The sequence below is a fragment of the Leguminivora glycinivorella genome, chromosome 10 (assembly GCF_023078275.1).
Source record: "Leguminivora glycinivorella isolate SPB_JAAS2020 chromosome 10, LegGlyc_1.1, whole genome shotgun sequence".
In the NCBI taxonomy this organism is placed as follows: domain Eukaryota; kingdom Metazoa; phylum Arthropoda; class Insecta; order Lepidoptera; family Tortricidae; genus Leguminivora; species Leguminivora glycinivorella.
In genome coordinates this window covers 3,884,990-3,907,921 of record NC_062980.1, presented here as the reverse complement: position 1 = coordinate 3,907,921, position 22,932 = coordinate 3,884,990, and the positions used below count along the sequence as shown (strand labels likewise).

The following is a 22,932-nucleotide window of genomic DNA, read 5'->3' as shown; positions in this document are numbered from 1 at the left end:
CTTAGTTTTTTGTAAGGGCTAGTCAAATGAATGGGCTTGCAGTTTGAAAGGGAGAGTCTCTCGATTGGGTCGTCCTTACGTTAGGGATTCCCAATGAAAGGCTTGTAGCGCGGAAGGGGTTGTCCGGTCCCTGCTTCCTTCCCTTTTATGAGATACATGCGTGATTGTATGTATATATTTATCTCTTTTCCTGTGCTTAACTGATTTCATCTAATTTATTACAGTGACGACTCAGACAACGAGGTGACAGATGACCTGGTCGGTGACAAACGGAAGGTGTTCGAGTTCCTCAACAAGAGTAGTCTTAATGAGTTGTCACTGCTGAGTGGATGTTCGCAAAAGAAGGCTGACGCGATCATTGCGCAGAGACCGTTCAAAGGCTGGTTAGATATGGTAGGTCTATTATAAGAGCATTAAACACTTGCAAAATGACTCTTAGCCCTAGTTTACAAGAGCGCGCACGTTAAAAAAACGTCTCCGTGTACGTTTTTTTTTTAATCTGCATGCTTAATTCGATTTAACGTCCAACGCCCAACGTCAAAAATCAAACAGTGCTCGATAAAATGGCGCCGCGGTTTAAAACCGCCTTCGTGTGAATTAATGCACGGCTTTAAATTTGTTTAATTGAAACGTTTTTTTAACGCGCGCTAAAAAAACGCTCGTGTGAACTAGGGCTTAATTTTTCGCAAATCTTCTCTGAAATAATCCGCAAAACTTCCCACTTAAAGTTTGTCTTAAATTGCCGCGTAGCAATTGCTCGGTCAAGATTTGCCTCACCCAAGGCAACACCGTCGCAAATACCTTAACTACATGCGTGGCTCTTCTACATAGACTGAGCTGCTTCGCAAGGCAATTTCCTAGCAAAACTGCAAATTCTGTGTGAACTTGTTGCCTTGTGTTGCCTATTAGAAATACGATTTCCTTATTCCTTTTCCCCTAGTGGAATTCTAATTTATAGTGTCACTTCGGTAAGTTCGTGCGACTTCGTTCCGGTGGTCGCGGGTTCGAACCCCGGCTCGCACCAATGAGTTTTTCGCAATTTATGTGCGAAATGTCATTTGATATTTTGCCAGTCGCTTTTCGGTGAAGGAAAACATGAGGAAACCGGACTAATTCCAATAAGGTCTAGTTTACCCTTCAGGTTGGAAGGTCAGATGGCAGTCGCTTTCGTAAAAACTAGTGCCTACGCCAAATCTTGGGATTAGTTGTCACAGCGGACCCCAGGCTCCCATGAGCCGTGGCAAATGCCGGGATAACGCAAGGAGCATGATGAAGCTAGGCAAGCTATGTAAAGCATCTTTCAACTTACAGGTAGAAAAATTCAACAGCATCAAGATGCTAAGCACAGACCTTCTAAACTCCACCCAAGAGCTCCTAGCGACCAGAAACAACATACAAAGGCTGATGAAGAAATGCGTGGGTTTGGCACAGCAGTTGGAAGCGGCTGTGGCGGCGGGCGCGGGAAGACTGACACAACCTGCTATGATGGACTCTAGGTAATTTAATTATTTACTTTACTTTAAAATATTATAGGACATGTCTTACACAGATTGACTGAAGCCCACGGTAAGCTCAAGAAGGCTTGTGTTGTGGGTACTCAGACAACGATATATATATAATATATATAAATACTTGGCGAAAATTTAAAATTGTATACCGAGGCATGTACCGTTTTTGTAAATAAATTAAAAAAAAAAAAAAAAACTTATATACATAGAAAACATCCATGACTCAGGAACAAATATCTGTGCTCATCACACAAATAAATGCCCTTACCGGGATTCGAACCGCGTTACAAAGAGACAAAAAGTAGTCCTTGTCACTCTCCATCCCTTCAACTATCTCCACCTAAAGAATCACGTCAATTCGTCGCTCCGTTTTGCCGTGAAAGACGGACAAACAAACAGACACACACTTTCCTATTTATAACTGACGACCGGTCTGGCGCAGTCGGTAGTGACCCTGTCTGTGAGTATTTTTTTTTTTTTTACTTTACCAATGTCCTCCTTGTGGTGATGCGATGATAAATTGACTACACGTGTTTCCTCGCGCTAGCAACGGGTCAATGCAATATGACAATTTCGTTTTCTTTCAACCCCTTAATTGCAATGACAAATAGCAGTTTTCAATCGTGAGTTTATGGATGTGTATGTATTCTACCAAGGTGCAAGTCAGTGTCAGAAACCACTATTGGCAGAGTGATCTACAGTCGCTAGTTCAAGTCGCGCCGGACACAGTAACGTTACTCCCATTGCTTATATTTTTGTTTATACTATGTCGGTGGCAAGCAAGCATGCGGTCCGCCTGATGGAACGCGGTCACCGTAACCTATGGATGCCTGCAACTCAAGGAGTGTCACATGCGCGTTGCCAACCCATTAGAAACTTGTACAGTCAACCAATTGGAACCATGACAAAATGACACGAAGTAAGAGTTTCCTTACAATCTGATTTATAACGTCACTATAACATAGTACTACAGTGGCTTAGGGTTCCAATTGGTTAACTGTACACTCCTTTTTGTTAAGTACACAGATAAAAAAGGATTGTACAAGTTCTAAGGAGGGTTATATCTAGATTTCATGATTAAACCTAAGGCAGCGTTCCCACTTAAGCGTCGCGTGTCTCGGGGCGCGCAACGGACGTCTCCGCCACGCCGCCTGAATGTAATTCAAAAAACGTCTCCTCAGTACATTGTGTGTGTATGTGTGGATGGTAGCTAACATGTTGTTTATTTTCTTTCCAGTTTAACATTAGCCCCATACCAGCTGGTTGGTCTCAACTGGCTAGCGGTCCTACACAAGCAGGGTGTCTCCGGAATCTTAGCCGATGAGATGGGTCTGGGCAAGACTGTGCAAGTGATAGCGTTCCTGGCACATTTGAAGGAGACCGGGCAAGCTAAGGGCACACATCTGATTGTCGTGCCTGCATCTACACTTGGTAAGTACAGTCACGAGCTTTAATTTGTAACCCGTCTCTGTTAAATTTGTCGTTTAACTTCAAACTTGGATAAATACATTCTGCTATAAGGTAAAAATATCTGGGCAACCGAGCTTCGCTCGGTTCTGTTTCGTATCCTTGACATGTGTCGCCATCTAGTTCAAAAATGAGTAGTACCTACATCGAGCGAAAGAATTCTCAGCCTTAACAACACAACTACTCCACACGAGATGGCGCGCATTTCGCCACAAAAACTCGAATAGTGTATTTTTCTATTCGTTTTAGCCTTGACCTGTGTCGCCATCTAGTGTTTGCAATAAATAGTACTTACATCGACCGAAAGAATTCTGTCTTAACAGTACAACTACTGCACACGAGATGGCGCGCGAAGAAAAACGCATGAAAACTCGAAAATTCGCGTTTTCCGGGACCTAAGGATAAGTTAGACCGATTTTTCACCCCCAAAAACCCCCACATAACAAATTTCTGCGAAATCGTTAAGCCAGGTTTAGACGAGCAATTAAATTTGCAGAAGTTGACTTCCACGAGTGACTTGCGTCGTGTAAACAGCTAACTTCTGTATTTTTTCAACTTTCGCTAGCTTGCTGCAAGCTCTGCGTGTAAACATCAAAAAATAGACTCGGCAAGTAACTTCTGCAATTATCGTAGGTTGTATAACTTGCACGTTTAGACGAGCAATAAAACTTGCAGAACAATACTTTTGCAATGTAATGTCCATGTGTAAACAGTCGCTGCAAGTTGACTTCTTGCAAGTTTTACAACTTGCAACACTTGCCGCAAGTACAACGTGTAAACACATTTTAGATATCCCTGCAATAACTTCTGTGTTTATTTTGTCGACGGAATAAAGTTTTCTTGCTGGCATGTCGGATAGAAAAGTTTAGATCCGTGACAAAGTCATCAAATTGATATCGCACTATGAGCAACATGGAGAATTATGGGACACAAAGTGTAAAGATTATCGAAACAAAATTAGGAAAAAAAAACCGGCCAAGAGCGTGTCGGGCCACGCTCAGTGTAGGGTTCCGTAGTTTTCCGTATTTTTCTCAAAAACTACTGAACCTATCAAGTTCAAAACAATTTTCCTAGAAAGTCTTTATGAAGTTCTACTTTTGTGATTTTTTTCATATTTTTTAAACATATGGTTCAAAAGTTAGAGGGGGGGGGACGCACTTTTTTTTCCTTTAGGAGCGATTATTTCCGAAAATATTAATATTATCAAAAAACTATCTGAGTAAACCCTTATTCATTTTTAAATACCTATCCAACAATATATCACATGTTGGGGTTGGTATGAAAAAAAATACAGCCCCCACTTTACATGTAGGGGGGGTACCCTAATAAAACATTTTTTTCCATTTTTTATTTTTGCACTTTGTTGGCGTGATTGATATACATATTGGTACCAAATTTCAGCTTTTTAGTGCTAACGGTTATACTGAGATTATCCGCGGACGGACGGACAGACAGACATGGCGAAACTATAAGGGTTCCTAGTTGACTACGGAACCCTAAAAACAGCTTTGCTGCAGCTAATCTAGCAGCAAAAAGCAGGCAGCAAAAATTGTTTTTAACTTGATAGGTTCAGTAGTTTCTGAGAAAAATACGGAAAACTACGGAACCCTACACTGAGCGTGGCCCGACACGCTCTTGGCCAGTTTTTACAATTTTTTTATACCGTGAAGGTTCTTCTTATCGTAGTTCGATTAATAAATTGCGTTGTATTCCTATAACATCTCGTCTTAAAATCCAATCTTTTACCCCCTTCCGATTCTTCCGTGTTTTCTTCCCCACTACTATTATTATCGCCGCAGATGCACGCATTTTACTATGAGCGGGCATTTTTAATTTGTAAATACTTGTGGTATAATCGCCAACATACTTATCCCATTTAAACACGTATGCAAGAACTTGCCAGGAAGATCTTGCTAATAACTTCTAAAAAAGACTTGCGACAGAAAAATTGCAGGTAGTCTAAACAGACCACAGATGTCATATATACCATAGATCAAGCAAACGTATCTACTTAGCGTGTCAAATGAACTCAGTGAAATCCACTGAGTTGTCCGTCTTTACTCGCAGCTTGCAGCTTTCGGGCGTCAATTTTTGTAAGTTGAAGTCAACCAAAACATAAAAAATGCCTCGTTACGTGATATTCAATTGCAACAACACAAAAATTATGAACAATCAAGAGCCTGAGACAGATTTAAAATTACAGGCAAGAATCAACTTCAGTACAAAATTTGACACGCTCGGCCCCTATACAAATATATGAATTTGTTTCTTCTATCTAAATTAAGTTCTGTGAAACAGACCAACGATTTGATGCAACAAAAGTTGCCACAAGTTATTGCTAATATAAACAGTCCTGCAAAATCTTCCAGCAAGAACTTGCTTGTCAGCTTGCAGATGTAACTTGTGCTACAAAAATTGCATGTAGTGTAAACAAAAACGCAAGTTATTGCTCAATTTATTGCAGCAAGAACTTGCTCGTCTAAACCTGGCTTTAGAGCGGTTTCCGAGATCGTCAGTGTAAATAAATATATATATAAATAAATAAATATACAAGAATTGCTCGTTTAAAAGTATAAGATATATAAAAAATATAATATTGATCTGAAAGATAATCAACCATCATGGTTTGCAATAAAGAATTATGAATTACCTTATAGCAGAATAGATTTACCCAAGTTTGAAATTAAGTGACACAAATGTTAGAACATTCATAATGCAATAAGGTCGAAACTTTAGTCTCAGTTATTCTAAGGTTAGCTGGAAGAGATCCCTTAAAGGAATAAGCTCGCCTTTGTACATAACCATTATAATTATTCACTTGTAATTTGTTCTGTGGTATAAAGTGTTTGCTACTACTACTTCTACTGTAGTGCAATAATGTTGAATGTCAAGTTAAAAGTTAAGATATTAAATGTCACCGAACATTCTTAAAAAAAAAAGTCAAAAGACCTCACCACGATATTGGCAAAATCCACCTGGCTTAAATTAGCGAGGAGTAAAAGCCATGAGAAAAAAAAATGTCATATCTAATCAACCCTTGAAATGATAAATTGATAATTGACCTCTTTGCAAAAAACTATCATTATATTTATTCGACTTTCGAAATATTTCGTGTCAGTCAAGAAAATTGTTTTATGTGAAGAACGAAACGTAAGATTGTCGATGGTAAACATTAGGAATTGACAGCGTTAAAATATTAGCTCTAGTTAGCGAAAGTTTGCTACACGATATTCAACTTTGGGTGGGTCCTAGGCTCCAGGAGGGGGAGGGGTCATGATCATGATGAATTCAAATACTTGTTACAGATAACTGGAGCGGCGAGCTCTCCCGCTGGTGCCCCGCCATACGCGTGAGCAAGTACTATGGACACCCTGAGGAGCGCCGGCAGCTGAGGATACAGTACGCGAGGAGCTTGGAGGATATAGACGTTATACTCACCACGTAAGTACAGCAACACAATAGGCTACCAGACTCATATCTAATTTGGCACAATAAATAAATAAATAAATAAATAAATATTGGGGACACCTTACACAGATCAACTTATCCCCAAACTAAGCAAAGCTTGTACTTGTATTAAGCTAAGCGACGATATACATACTTAAATAGATAAATACATACTTACATACATAGAAAACATCCATGACTCAGGAACAAATATCTGTGCTCATCACACAAATAAATGCCCTTACCGGGATTCGAACCCAGGACCGCGGCTTAGCAGACAGGGTCACTACCGACTGAGCCAGACCGGTCGTCAAATGATTGTCTTCTGTAATATTTGACATAAGAAACCAATATTTCGTCACTACTTTGAAAAAATCTCGTATCTCACTCTGCGCCTCAAAGTTCAAACGCAGTAAGTCTATATGCATTCCATACATACTTACTACAATTTTCTTTTCATTGACAGACGAAGATACAAGTTTTTTTAAAAGTAGTGACGATTTAATGATTTTGGGTATTAAATGTGTACGATGAATACGTATTTTTTTTAATTCTATTGTGAGTAATTTTTTTTTATTATGGCCATTGAAAACGCTGTCGGCCGTGTAGTGACGTCATAGAATTCATGTCAAATCAATCACTGACATAATGACCTTTATGCCTCGTACTTAAAGTGTCAGAAAGTGTTGTTTTCGCACTGAATGACTTCATTCACAGAAAATCTATAGATGACATGGCTGATGTTGTTTTTGCCTGAGTACGTAAAAGTTTTTTTCTTTGAAATATTTTTTTGCGGTTTATAAGTCATAATAAAATATAGTGATATTTTTTTTCGCGTAATTGGCCAGTAAGTAATAATATATGACACACTTTAAAAAAGGGTCAAGTAGCCTATTCATCATCACAGACCATCTGTCTATAATCTTTGTTCATCAAAGTATGTTTACAATTTTAACTGTAAGGTCTCGGTCGTTCTGATTCGCTGCAGGCGACGTCCAACGGCCCGTCGTCCGCGGTGTCTGTACAGTCAAGGTATAAAATAGAGATGTGGGCAAAGCTCCTATTAAGGCTTGGCCAAACTAGAGTATAATAAAGAGTACTATCGTACAGTATGGCCACTCCCACTCCCCGCTAAAAGTGCCGCCCACCCCACCCCCGCTCGGTTACCTCACAGTTACCGCCTGTCAAAATCGCGAACAGTCGACCTGTCATATCTCACTCATACAAGCATGGTACGCGTTCACCTACACGAACTTAGAATGTGTGCTAGGAACGCGCCTCTTTCATATATTTGATCGCCAGTGTCCGAGGTGTGGCCAAACACGGCACGACGCAGCGCCGCGGTCGCGCGGCGCGACCGTAGCATGTGCTGACAGGTTAGCGACGTCAAACAGACTGCGTCCCGCCGGCATCGCGCCTCGCTTCTGCCGCGGCACGCTGCGCCGCGCTCACTCACACGGTAAAGGAATCAAAGGAATGAGCGACCCTCCGCGGGCGCATGGTGTAGAGGCGCGAGTCGCGCCCGCATTGCGCCGTGTTCGCGCGCGCGATGAGGGCGTGTTGAGAGCGCGTCGCCGGCGTGATCCGCGCGCGTCCTGTTTGAACAGTCATCGCATCGGCATCACGCTGTTATCGGTGTGTTTGGCCAAGCCTTTAAGCTCCTAATATATATACACGACTTTATTGCTTATACATTAAGGTTGTGGATACATCTTTTTGGCACTTTGCCTGCATCTATATTTAAGTTGTACAGGAGCGGTCGTATTCAGTCGCGGGCGAGAGGCCGCTGGCTGCTGGATAATGCTTGTGACAGGTCTGAACGACCAAAGTCTAACTCTCCAGTATTCATAGAATTAGTTTCTAGTTTTAAAAAAAAAATCTGCCGCACTGAAAACTTTGAAAATAACTTCCATATTCATCCGTACCTTTATTTATTATTCAGATACACTATGGTGAGCAGTTGTCCAGAGGAACGGAAGATGTTCCGTATAACGCCGTTACACTACGTCATCTACGATGAAGCTCACATGTTGAAAAACATGTCTACCCAGCGATACGACAATTTGCTTAAAATTAAGGTTAGTTACATCACGCAGACAGTAACAGTTATGTCTTCTCTGAAGATGAATAATCTAGCTTTTGGGCTAAACTTAAGGCAGCGTCCCCACTTAGGCGTCGCGTGTCTCGCGGCGCGCAACGGACGTCTCCGCCACGCCGCTTGAATGTAATATGCCGCCTGGGGCGCGTCTTACGCTTACGTCCTTCCTATACAAAATGTACTGAGGAGACGTTTTTTGAATTACATTCAGGCGGCGTGGCGGAGACGTCCGTTGCGCGCCGCAAGACATGCGTCTTATGAGTGTGGATGGTCCTTAAGATATTTTCAAGATAAATGAAACCTGAAATGGAAACGAGAACTTTGACATAAAACCAGGAATGAACGGGGCAAGCTATGATGACTTCAACTGTTAACTGTTTCGACTGGCACCTGTTGTAGCATTAATAAACTCAACGAAGTGCAAATACTAACACATAACTGATTTTATGGGCTTTAATCCGTTGCAATAAAGTCCATGATTATTCGGCATTCAAAGAAGACCAACATTTACAAGGGTGGCGTTTTACTATAGGGTTACCTTTATAAGTAAACAGTTACTACTAATAATCCAAAACAGAATCTAAAGTCGACTTACGCTCTGTCTAAACTACCCCTTTAAGACTACCCTCTCCATAAAAATCCCATCATGTAACAAGATTCAAAAGCCCCACAACTTAAATTTAATTTGCCTTCACAGTCGAAACACCGTCTGCTGCTAACGGGTACTCCGCTCCAAAATAACCTTCTGGAACTGATGTCGCTGCTCTGCTTCGTGATGCCGCATATGTTCTCCGGGAAAACGGACGATCTGAAGAGCTTGTTCCAGAAGAATGCTGTAAGTTATTCTCAAGTATTATATACTAGCTTTTGCCCGTGGCTTCGCTCGCGTTAGAGAGAGACAAAAAGTAGTATATGTCACGGACTTTTGGGAGGCGTGCGTGGGGCCGAAGCCAACAGCGCAGAGGCCGTTTAAGACAGTTTAATTTAAAAAGTAATGTGACACTAACCGGCGATTATCCCTGTCTGCACTATAGTACATTACTGACATTATTATTATTATTGATTTTTTATTTGCTTGTTTGTTTATAATGTTTAATTGTTGTATGTTTCTAATGTTTTGACATGTAATTTAGTATTGTATAAAGTGACTTGTTTGTTTGTATATATTATGTCACTCTCCATCTCCTCAACTATCTCCACTTAAAAAATCACGACAATTTATCGCTCCGTTTTGCCGTGAAAGACGGACAAACAAACAGACACACTCACTTTCCCATTTATAATATTAGTATGGATAACAATAGAGAAAACACTATATAAGACCAGTAGTAGTAACTCTTCTGACAAACGTTCGCTGCGCGGTGTGTACTGTGTATGCACGCGCGCCGTGTTCGTACGCAATACATGTAAGGGGATGAGAATGAACCAGAATGAATATTTCTTATCCGCTTACATGTATTATCAGTAATCTTTATTGCTTCCATAAGTAATACAAGGTGTTACATTTTATTTGCTCAGCTATGAAACTCTGTAGGGCACTGCAATATAAAAATCTAACTAAAATACATCATTTTGTAACTATGGCTCAAGGCTATCTTATTATGGCTTTATTATAAATGGGTAAAAATAATTGTTTTCTGTGCTACTTACTTTGTCATTGTGATAATCAATTTAGAAGCTGCTAGAGATAACATAATTATTATTGTCACTATGCAACCTGCTCTAAATAAAAATACTTAGTAAATTTGTCTAAAACATATATTTAATGAGGTTTTTTTTCTCCAGAAATCACTCCGAACTACAAAGAAAGGTGACGGCACGAAAGAAGACGATGTTCCTCCGTTCGAGCAAAGCCAGATCACGCAAGCCAAACGCATTATGAAACCTTTCGTGCTGCGTCGGTTAAAAAGGGACGTCCTACAAGACTTGCCTAAGAAGACCAACCATACAGAACTATGTGCTATGTCGGATAGACAAGAGAAGTTGTATAAACATCTTATAGCTGGGTTTGCTGCTAAAGATGGAACGGTAAGTTATCTTTATATAAACATTTAGAAAGAGCTAGAAGTCAAACGTATCTTGAAACCTTACGTGCTGCGTCGGTTAAAGAGGAGTCCTACAAGAAATACCTAAGAAGACCAACTATATGAAAAATAAGACTACATTAATTGAAGAGCGGCTAGACATAAGAACAAACTTAAAAAATTGCCCATTTTATCCATACGAGAATTGAAGTAATAGATTTTGTTACATACAATGGGACAAAAGAACATTTCTACAAGGAATAACTGGCTTTATGTTTCCATATAGGTGTCATTCAGGATGGCCCGCAGATTTGTCAAATCTAACCTGTAATTTCATGTAATTACTTAGCAAAAGCACATCTTGAATTACACGGTTTATAGTAATGTTATATTCATATTCATATTATTTATTCACAATATTTGCAATATTACATGTCATTTTTACATTCAGTAGTAGAGTTAGATTCAGTAATTATATAATTATACATTCGTACAGGGAATTACAATAAAGTAAGATAAAAATAATTGTTGTCACTTAACTATAGCTTAACACTGAGAAATTCATCATAGCTGTAGAATGTGTGCTCGAGGAGCCAAGACTTCAGCCTAGTCTTGAAAGATTGGAGTGACTGTGCCGAGGTCACTGTCTCCGGCAATCTATTGTAGACAGTTGGACCCATTATGTGGGTTACCTTATTGGATCTCGCTAGTCTACGTTTTACAGGGAGGAGTTGATTAGGGTGCCGTAGCGTGGGGGCTAGGTCAGCGCGTTTCTTATATTGCGTTAGGTTGGTATACACGTAAATAGCGACCTGCTGGATTACTATTGACGGCAGGGTGAGTATACCCAGTTCTTTAAAATAAGCCTTCGCTGAGGTATCCTGGCTTACCTGCGCTACACACCTCACGGCTCTTTTTTGTAGACGGAAAACGCGCTGCCAGTCGGCGGCACGCCCCATATCTCTGCACCATACTGTAGAACGGAATGTATTGTCGCAAAATAACAATTTCGTACGACATGCCGTGGTACAACCCATGCCAGACGGCGAAGGGCAAAACATGCACCGCCCAGTTTCCCACACACCTGGTCGATATGGGTCAACCAAGTCAACTTCTGATCTATTCGAAGCCCCAAAAAAGTTGTGAACTCAACCTGCTCCACTTTGATGCCGTCAGCCTGGATCCGAAGTGGCCTTGGTGTCCGACCTCCGACATGAAACTGCAAAAAGTGTGTTTTGGACAGGTTAAGCGCCAAACCATTCGCGGCAAACCACTTAGATAGCTGGTCTGCAACGTGGTTAAGACGTGTCTCCAAGCCATCTGTGTCTGGTGCTGATATTATGGCAGCGACGTCATCCGCGTACATTAAAATGTCTGCGTCCGCTATCGCATCTGGAAGATCGTTCAGTAATAGTGAGAAGATAATGTTAGACACAGACGAGCCCTGTGCGACGCCCATGGAGGTGACCAACGGATCAGACCTGACCTGACCGCTGTCTCCTATCACAACCTGAGATCTGTCTCGGAGAATGTCAGTGAGGAGGGCGTGCGCATTTCCATGTATGCCATAGTGTAGCAGTTTCGAGTTAATGACGTCGTGATCTGCTACGTCAAACGCCTTGGAGAGGTCGCAGCAAAGCATGGCCACCTGCTGCTTCCTCTCCAAAGCGTCAAAGACCTTGTGTACAGCCTCGCGTGCTAAGTCGATCGTACATCGTCCGGACCTGTAGGCATATTGTCGATCAGACAATGCGTTTGTTGCCCTGAGGAACTCTGTTAATCGATAGCATAGCCCGTTCTCCAGCACTTTAGCGATGCAGGGTATAATGGAGACTGGTCTGTACCCATCAATATTCTCCCGTTTCCCTTTGCCTTTAAAAATTGGAGAGATCTTATTAACTTTGAAGGACTTGGGGTAGGAACCTTCTTTAAGACAAGTGTTGTACAAGTGTGTTAACGCTGGTGTGATGGTGTGGGCGATAGAATACAACAACTCCATTGATACATCGTAGATGTCTTTCGTAGACTTGTGTGGAATACGCATCGCTATAATATTGTAAACCTCTTTGTCTGTGAAGGGGGTAAGTCTCATGGAGCGATCTGCCGGCGCGCGCGCTGCACTCAGCTGATCGCGCACTCGGTCAAGGTCGGCGCGGGGCGCGCCGCAGGCCAGTGCCGCGCGGGCAAATCTGGTGTTCATGATATCGATTGCCTGTTTCTTTGAAAAACATTTTACACCTACTGAGCTTTCTACTACATCTGTAAAATCAACAGCGAGACGACTAGATTTCCCTCTTTCTTTATTAATCACTTCCCACATTGCTTTGGACGAATTTTGAGTCATTGACATTTTTTTACTGTAGAAGCCTGTTTTGCACTGTTGTAATTCATTGTCATACCTTATTTTTAAACTAGTGATTCTATTTTTTAATTCAAGATTATTTGGAAATTTCCGTTCTAAATAGATGCAGTCGAATAATAATGATTTAATATTTAAAATATCCTGCGTCACCCACGATTCGGTATTTTTTGAGACGTTCGTATTGAAGTTGTTACTAATTCATTTCTTTGTTCTCTCTTTATCAGATCCACGCCACAATGGAACAGAGCGGTATATCCATGATGATGGACATGCGAAAGCTAGCCAACCACCCCTGCCTCCTTCGCTACTTCTACGAAGCTGACACCGTACGGACGATAGCCAAGCGTCTAGCCAAGGACCCGACGTACAAGGAGAAAAATGAACAATACGCGTTTGAAGATCTCATGTGTCTCTCGGACTTTCAGATACATCAACTGACACAAACGCATAATGTAAGTATTATTTACATTTATGACGACCATCCTGACAACCGGTCCGGGCCTAACGCGTAGTGATCCTTCCTGCTAAGCCTCGGTCCCGGGTTCGTATCCCGGTAAGGTCATTTATTTGTGTGATGAGCACAGATATTTGTTCCCGAGTCATGGATGTTTCCATGTATAAGTATGTATTTATCTATATAAGTAAGTCTATCGTCGCTTAAAAGTCTGGGAAGTTATCGCTATGCGATCAAAACTGCATGAGGCCATGCGCTTGGCGAGGAACAGACGCCTATGGAGGGACCTAGTCTTCAACAGAATGACATGATGTCACGGTCCTCAGCATTGAGGGAACGACTAAAGAAGATCGTCGCTTAGCACCCATAGTGCACGCTTTGCTTAGTTTGGGGCTAGTTTGATCTGTGTAAGGTGTCTCCGTTTATTATAAGAGTTTTGAATTATTCACGGTTATTTTCATTAGACTTATATTGACCGGGATATAGACCGTGATTACCTTTTTGATTTTTATCGAGCTCCAGATAATTCGATGAAGTTGCATGCATCATGATCACGGAAAACTGACGAAGGCGGGTGGACGTCAAAGTTGCGTAGACAGCGCGCAATCTACCCTGCGGTCTCCGTTTATTTATTTTTTTGTTTATCCTTACTCCGTTATTTCTATAAAGTCACTTCGGGCGATAGCACAGCACTAGCAAGTGATCCAAATTTAAGAATTTTCAAGGATGCATAATGGAATAAAACCAATGAAACATCTATGTTAATTTTAGCAAGCTTTTCCTATTCCTGAAAGTTCAATTAGACAGCTAAAAATTACAATGTTTCATTACGATTCTAATTTCGCGTCGCCTGAAATCTCTGCTGTACGATTATCGTCACAAAACGGACAGTGAGTTTATTTTTGTTAACAACTTACGGTCCCAAATTCTGAAAATGCCCTTATACAACTGTTGCATAAAGTACTAAGTAAATGTCTGTTCGAAAAATCAGCATGCTTTGTAAACCAATGAAAATGTTAGGTAAATACTTATATACATAGGAAACATCCATGACTCAGGAACAAATATCTGTGCTCATCACACAAATAAATGCCCTTACCGGGATTCGAACCCATAGGCTAATTTTTGTCTCTTTCTAACGCGAGCGAAGCCGCGGGCAAAAGCTAGTAATTAATAAAGCCATAAAAAGTAGTAAAATAAGTGCTGGAAATAAATTAGATATAATAAATGTTGGAAAATTCAGCATGCTTTGTTAAACCAAAGAAAATGTTAGGTAGCCACATAAACGCACTTAGAACATAATTTAAATGTTTGAATAAAAAGTCAGATGAATGTTCTGGTGCGTTGGGAATTCCTTCTTGTTTCGATCCTACTACTATTAACATCCTAAATTATATCAGTGTCTTCCGTTCTCCGTTCATATAATAAACCATCTTCATAACCAAGTCATCGTTTCCTTCTATCAATGTCAAAAGAGTTACTTATCATTTCTCTCTTCCTTTTTCAGAGTATAAGCCAATTCGCCCTCCCAATAAGCTTGATCCTAGACTCGGGCAAGTTCCTCAAACTGGACGAAATGCTGCCAAAACTGAAGGAAGAAGGCCACAGAGTACTGGTGTTCAGCCAGTTCACTATGATGCTGGACGTTATAGAGCCATACCTCATCCATCGCCAGTACCGGTATCTGAGGCTGGATGGACAGACAGCCGTCACGGACAGGTAAGAATCACAAAAAAATTTACAAACATAATACATAAACGGGATAACTTTTCCCATTTATGAAATAGCTTGAAATTCTGTTGATGTTTATTCTATGTAAATATTAGACGATAGGATACGGGGAAACAACGTACGAAATTCTTTGTACTTGTAAAGTAATGCATGTATTATACTGGCCTTGACGTCTATTTCAGACGATTTATGTCCGAAATCATCGCTATTAATGGCTAAACAGACCTATACGAGAGCGACATACTTTTCCACAGCTGACAAGGGAATCTTGCAACCGATTGCGACTTTTCGCTACGGTGCCTTCTTTCCCTTTTGGTTTTGTCAGAAAGTGTCGCAAACCAGGTCTCATCGACGAACTTGCATCTCCAATGCACTTACGCCGCTCCGTCCGCTTCTCCGCAAGCTCCCAGTTTCGATAATGCATGGTTACCGTTATTGTAGCGATTTTTGTATCAGATCGTCTTAATATATTATTATCATCTTTGCAGACAAGAACTAATAGACCAATACAACACGGAGGACATTTTCGTGTTCCTACTGTCGACGCGCGCCGGCGGGCTCGGCATCAACCTCACGGCCGCCGACACCGTCATCATACACGACATCGACTTCAACCCCTACAACGATAAGCAGGCTGAGGACAGGTATGTACATCATCATGTCAGCCCTTTATCGCCCACTGCTGAGCATAGGCCTCTCTTCTAGTAGGTACGCCATCGCCATGTATCCCAGTCCTGAGCTAGTCTCATCCAGTAAGCTACTTGACCCTTTTTTAAAGTCGGTCTTATATGATTAAGTACTGGCCAATTAACCGAAATAAAATATTACCATATTTTATTGTAACTTAAAAACAGCAAAAAATATTTTTAAAATATACTTTTACGTAATCAGGCGAAAACAACACAGTCATGTTAATCTATAGATTATCTGTGCATCAGTCATTCTATTCGAAAACAACATTTTCTGACTTTTTAAGTATGAAGCAGGGATGTAACGGATGTGGTTTTAACGGAACCGGAAGCGGAAGTTTTGAATTTAGTTTAACGGAAGCAGAAGCGGAACCGGAACCAGAAGCGGAAGTTATAGATGTTAAAAACGAAACGAAAAAATACCACACAGGTATAACATAAACCAAAACTAATTAAATTACCTAGAACTTTTAGGTGTTTACTGTTCAGCCTGTAATCAGCAGTTTGTAATCAGCCTTTAGGCCCAGTTAGGTTTTAAAAACGAAAAGAAAAATTACCTGATATTTTATCTTAAGTATATCATTCATTACAATCCAAAAATTTAAATCACCTTGAACTTTAAGATGTTTAGTTGTTTAGGTGTGTGCGTGTGGATTGAGTGAGCACCTTCCAAAAATAAAAAAAATATGCTGATCATTTAGTAAAAGTTCTAAAACAATTGTAAAATGAATCTCTGAATTTGTAAAAAGATAAATCAAAAGATACAGTAGATACGGATACAGTAGTATCAAGTAGGGTGACCACACTATGTCGGCTCCTGATTTACCCCCTTTCCCATTGTCATATTGAGATTGGGGAGTTTCGTTCAATTTTGATAATAGTTTACCGGATTTGTAAGTGGGAGCAAGAAAAGAATAACTATTTCTCGCTCCCACTTACAAATCCGGTACGCTCATCTGTTAGCGCGATTAGATTACCAGGTTCTGGTTTCTTACTAGTGAAGTATTATATTCTTTGTTTCTTACCAATTATCATTCATGTCCTTTTTAATGCATGAATGTCGATATGGTTATTATCCTGACGTCGATATAAATTACACAATACACATCATCACTAGGCCAAGAACATAACCTAAAAACAGTTTGCAGATGGAGAATTAATATGGTATTAGTTTAATATAAACTATTATTAAAATTGAACAGAACTCCCCAATCTCAATATGACAATGGGAAGGCGGGGAAAATCAGGAGCCGACACAGTGTGGTCACCCTACTTGATACATTTGTATGAGAAAAGTTATGTCTGAATATCTTTAAAACCAGACAACGAATATAAAATATTAGATGGTGGATATTTAGTAAAAATGTTTACTAAATGTTGAAGTACTTTCGAGTGTCTGTGGTGCTACAAATCTTAAGATATTTACATTTTTAACTTTCTCAAAACGTGTGGACTGAGTGAGCACTTACAAAAATTTATTATAAAAAAACCTGACACGTTAGTGGTTTGTTTTGTATTTTACAAATTCCCATTTCACTTTTACTAAACTATAAACATATAATAGCGGTCTAAATCTTATGTTTTTCATCAAAATTCGGCTTTTCAAAAGTGTGAGGATTGAGTGAGCATAAGAAACTATTTGTAAAAAATTAAATACGTCACTAGGTAATCTAAAATTTATAGAGGTAGGTTGGCATATTTTTTACTAAATGTTAGTATATAAATATTTTATGTTAAATGAATACATTCACTGTTTTCGTTGGTAGTTTGTGAGAACTGAGTGAGCACATGTTAATGACTGTATCTTTTGATTTATCTTTTTACAAATTCAGAGATTAGTTTTACAATTGTTTTAGAACTTTTACTAAATGATCAGCATATTTTTTTTTATTTTCGGAAGGTGCTCACTCAATCCACACGCACACTGTTTAGGTAATCACTAAAAATCACATAAGAATCCTTTTAAACCTTTATTATGCCGTAAAAGGTTTTAGAAACGAAAAGAAAACTTACTCGTAGGTAGTATAATACAATCCAAAACTAACCAGTAAAAATTATATGTGTAATTGTTAGCACACAATTAAATTTTTAAATTAAATGGAGTGATTGTAAAAGAAGTAAACTGCTTCAAAAAACAAATTGCTTCTAAGGGGATATCGTAGATAAGCCCTGCACCACTGAATAGTTGTTCACTCGCTACTAACTAGGTGGACAGGACAAATATTGGCGCGCAATGGAATGAAGCGATTGATGTTTAGTATTGCAGCACGTGGCAAGCGGAGAGATGAGCGAATGACAGGTATAGACCTGTTGGTCTTTGATGTACGCCGCTCATGTCCCACCGTCGCGCTAGGTTCCGACATCCGCTTTAACTTCCGTTTGAAATATAACAGAACCGGAACAGAAGCGGATGTGTAAAACAAAACGGAAGTTCCGTAGAAACGGAAGCAGAAGCAGAGCTCCGTTACATCCCTGGTATGAAGGCATAAAGTTAAATATGTCAGTGATTGTTTTGACATGCAGTAAGGTTTGAATTCGATGACGTCACTACATCGCTGACAGCGTTTTCGGTGGCCAAAATAAATAAAAGATTACACACATTTTTAATAGAAAATTCGTCAGTCATTATACACTTTTAATACCCAAAATCTATAAATATTGTTGTTTTATGTCAAATACTACAATAGACAATCATTTATTGTGTCCAATTCGATATGAGTCTAGTAGCCTGTTGTGACCCGCAATTTTGCGGATGTCGTCCACCCAACGAGCTAACGGATGCCAAGCGCTTCTTATATTTGTAAGCGGGCTCCACTCCGTTAACATTTTAGTCCACCTACCGAGCAACATGTCCCGCCCATCTCCATTTTAGTTTGGTAATGACGAAACCAACGTCTTGCACCTTGGTGCGACGACGGATCTCGGCATTCCTTACCCGATCTCGAATCTTGATACGGAGCATGGCACGCTCCATGGCTCTCTGTGCAACTCGGATCTTGTGCACAGCCTTCTTAGTAAGCGTCCATTTTTAGGTCATGGTACTCATGGTGGGCAGGATACATTGGTTAAAGAGGCGAGTCTTCAGGCATTGTAGAATGTAAATAAACATATAATTAAGGATCCAACTCACAATAATCAATATGGCTGCGATCCAAAGAGAATCTTGGCCTCCAAAACGCCACTTATCCCGATCCTGCGCAGCTTCCTGCTTCGAAGAATTGTAGCGTAATGACGTCAATGTAACCTTTATTCTTTCAGGAAAGGTTTTGTATTATGCTATTCCCAATGAGTACTGTAAGCGTGTAGTATTCAAGCGTGAAATCTACATTGTTTATTCTTTCAGATGTCATCGAATGGGACAAACGCGACCAGTGACGATCTACCGACTGCTAAGCTCTGGCACTATCGAGGAGGGAATATACCAGGTGGCACAAGAAAAGCTCAACCTCGAGAAAGAAGTCACTGGGGCTGATGGTAAGACTTCAAACACATTTAGAAGTTATATTACTTACTCAACCCCTTGTATGCGGGACGTCAAAGGTGGTCGAAAAAGTAACCTTGACATTTTACATTACATTAAAATTCCCACGCTCAGAACCGTGTCTAAGTATACGAGGGGATAACCACCCGTTTAGGGAATGCAATCCCGACTCGGGATTGAAAATTCGGGATCCCGCGGGATTAGAAATATCAATCCCGCGGGATCCCGGAATTTTCGGGATCCCGACTAGTTTTAAAAAAAAATATTCGGATGACTGAAGAAGCCAATAACTGCTTGTTTGTGATAATTAGTTTAACTAAAATAACATATTACTTGAAAGAAAATAAAAATCTTTAATCTTACTAACTAATTATCAAGTTTTAAGAAAATTAACATAAGTAAATTAGGTAATCAATACAATAAGCATATTTCAAGTTTCAAGAGAATTAGGAAGTAGTTACCTACGAGTGATTTTGAAAATGACTCCTTAAAAAACAAAAGGGTACCTATTAATTGTGTCATCTGCTAAACGACATCTTATGTCCGTAGCAATGTACCCAGCTGCTGAGAATGCCCTCTCTGACTCTACACTGGTTGGCAAGTGCAGCACGTAAATTTAAATCCTCTGCAATCACTGAAAGAGGCAAGGCAAGTTTTCTAACGCTGTTTGGCGTTCCTGCCGCTCGCGGCCGTCAGTCAGCGGCTCAGCGCGCCGCTTGCGCCCCGAGTGGACGTGTGTAGCGTTGCTGACCACTGCCGCCCAATCCCGTCAATCCCGAACGGGATCTCGTCAAATTATGCGTCGGGATTGATCCCGAAAATTTACACGAGATCTCGCGAGATCGGGATCCCGCGGGATCGGGATTGCATTCCCTACACCCGTTGGACCCGTTCGCTCTCATCTACAGCCTTTATGAAAACAAGGCGAACCATCAGACGTGAGACCAATATTTCATTTTTTCTCCTGCTCATAAGATCCTTCAGGTTTAAATGCCGAAGTAATGGCTGAGCACCTACAATTGTGAAATTCATAAAATATAGAATATAACCAATTAATCATAAACCATTTCTTTTTCTTTTACGTTATTATTTTTTTATTTTTCAGAAAACGATACGCAGGAACAAAAGAACGTAGTGCGACTTCTGTCCGCCGCACTCGGCCTCACCACGAACAAATGATATTCGGCCGACTCGGCGCCAGTGTTGCCGTCTGCGCAGTGACTTTACTCCTACTGTATAGGTTAGTTATCCAAGGGTTGATAATTCTGCGGCGTAGCACACTAGTTCGGTAAACTTTATCGCATCCGTGTATCCCTATCGCACTTGTAAGTGCAAAAAGGACGGTCTGTTATATCGTTTATCACGCGATCATGCTTGCCTGCCTGTACTCACTTAACACATTGCAATAAGTGTCTTCGGGTCTTTTTACCAAAACTGGCACAAATAAGAACAAAATTTTGATAGTTTGAGTGACACCTGTAGAGATATACAGTGGTAACCACAGAACTAGTTCATCTATTTGTATGGCGCCCGAGCGCGTCAGATTTTGTACTGAAGTTGTAACTTGCCTGTGATGTTGAATATGTCTCAGGCCCACGAGTATGTTGTTGCAACTAAATATCACGTAACGAGGCATTTTTAATGTTTGTGTTGACTTCAACTTACAAAAATTGACGGACGAAAGCTGCAAGTTGCGATTAAAGACGGACAACTCCGTGGATTTTACTGAGTTCATTTGACACGCTAAGTAGATACGTTTGCTTGATCTATGGTATATATGACGTCTGTGGTGGTAACTGTCAAGAGCCACTGTTTATATTGGTTTATCTGTCACATGTTATATTTTCAGTCACTCATTCGTTCCATTCGTGCCAGCTGTTGTGAATTGACCTGTAAGTATAATACAGACGTAGTGCGAGAAGATTTGCCTTCGAATTGTTACGGAAACGTACGAACGGGTCATGCTATTTCAGTCAGTGTCAGTACAAGATGTACTCACATTGACTGAACTAGCATGACAAATACAAACGTTTCCGAAGGAAACCCTTTTCTCACATCTGTACCGATCGAAACTTCTAACTAGATTCATAAACAAATGACAAGTATTTGTACAAGAGCCCGTGCTACCTGCTACAGTGATTTTACTGTATATTTGATAGATTAGTCAGTAAGGGCCCCCCCACATCTACGCTAGATATGGGGGGACCCTAAACTGCTCAAAATATTTTACTGCATTTGATTATATTATAACTCTTTAGTTTAGTTAACACTATTTGATTATAATCCTTATGGTTAGGAAAAGAGTGTCAGAAATTCCGATCTGTACAGTCAACCAATCTGAATCCTAGGCCACTGTAGAACCCTTTCACAGTAAAAAAGTCGAAAGTGACTGCTATAGCAAATAAAGCACGGTGTCAATACGACAGGGTTCTAGAGAGACCTATGATTGTAATTGGTTGACTGTACTATGCTTTTTAATAGTTCCATGGAACTGAAACTTATGGCCCGAATTGAGCTCTATAACTTAAGCGTTAAGATGAATCCCAAATGGGAAATGCCCAATTTCGTATTTGCATTTGAAATTATTGATGAATCTGAACGGTTCTTAATTGTGAATATTAATTGTAAATTGTATTTAAAAATTATTCCTGTGTTATGAAAGCACGGTTTCTAAATTTTCATCGTTTTTTGTTACACTTTTAAACTTATGTAAAACAAAATTCATAAAAATTTACAATAGACAACAATTTCGCATAGAAATAACTCAATGCTTATTGCACTTATTTAAAATTCATATTGACTATGTTGACATAAGTTTGTTTTTTAATTGTAAGTTTTTTACATGCAGCGTCGAATGAAAATGTCCCAACAGTATTGTACCACCTTTGATGTAGACCTCACCAGCCGGCCTACCATGCTTCCAATTTTATCACTTATCCACGTGGATAAGACATCTGTCACTCTCACACTGACATACTTGCTAAAGCGTGACAGACGTCTTATCCACGTGGATAAGTGATAAAATTAGAAGCATGATACGCCGGCTGAATAGCATTTAGTACCCCAGAGTTAGACCACCAAAGTGAGTATTTGCTACAATATGGGTTTGTCGTAATTCGGCCTTAACACACTAGTGAAGTCCGAGCGATTATGGGCACTGGTCCGGTGGTCCTACCAAAAACGAGTAACGCCGTGTCTTGCGTGGGCGACGGTCGCGCGACCGTCGCCGTCGCGTCTCATACTTCCATATCGATAAGGTTTGATTTCGTATGCGTCGCATCGCCGCGCGACCGTCGCCCACGCAAGCCACGGCGTAAGCGATGAGTTGTCGGGGATAGAAACGAACAAAAAATAGTCGAACCTGTGTAAATATAACCTAATCCGAATATGCTCAACATGTGTATGGAGGTTTCGTCACGATCATCGATGGTCTTTCTCAACTACGGTCAATTTCGTTGTTCATCTTTATCTTAATTCGTTTCGTTCTGTATTCGTCATAATCTTCTATCGGCATGTTCGCTGTTAAATCTATGTTTTTCGTGTTTTTTCGTAGTCGGTACCAACTAAGAATATGACCAAATACGAAATGACGAAAAACGATTGAGTCGAAATAAGTAAAAAGCCAACAACTCATTATGGTCAAAGACGATAATGACTGCAGACTAAGTTGA

At 40.3% G+C, this 22,932-nt stretch overlaps 1 protein-coding gene across 1 annotated transcript in view; it reads left to right on the top strand.

Annotated features, from left to right (window-relative positions):
• The window catches only part of LOC125230262 (SWI/SNF-related matrix-associated actin-dependent regulator of chromatin subfamily A containing DEAD/H box 1 homolog), a 36,321-nt gene extending 14,164 nt beyond the window's left edge, over window positions 1-22,157 (top strand). Inside the window, exons 4-15 of the mRNA XM_048135370.1 lie at window positions 225-393; window positions 1,312-1,496; window positions 2,746-2,939; window positions 6,281-6,416; window positions 8,365-8,500; window positions 9,218-9,355; window positions 10,306-10,548; window positions 13,131-13,358; window positions 14,868-15,079; window positions 15,580-15,735; window positions 19,124-19,254; window positions 20,367-22,157. Coding sequence (XP_047991327.1) covers window positions 225-393; window positions 1,312-1,496; window positions 2,746-2,939; window positions 6,281-6,416; window positions 8,365-8,500; window positions 9,218-9,355; window positions 10,306-10,548; window positions 13,131-13,358; window positions 14,868-15,079; window positions 15,580-15,735; window positions 19,124-19,254; window positions 20,367-20,440 — 2,002 coding nt within the window. The 3' untranslated portion in view covers window positions 20,441-22,157. The remainder of the gene's footprint in view (window positions 1-224; window positions 394-1,311; window positions 1,497-2,745; window positions 2,940-6,280; window positions 6,417-8,364; window positions 8,501-9,217; window positions 9,356-10,305; window positions 10,549-13,130; window positions 13,359-14,867; window positions 15,080-15,579; window positions 15,736-19,123; window positions 19,255-20,366) is intronic.
• The last annotated feature ends 775 nt before the right edge of the window (window positions 22,158-22,932 follow it).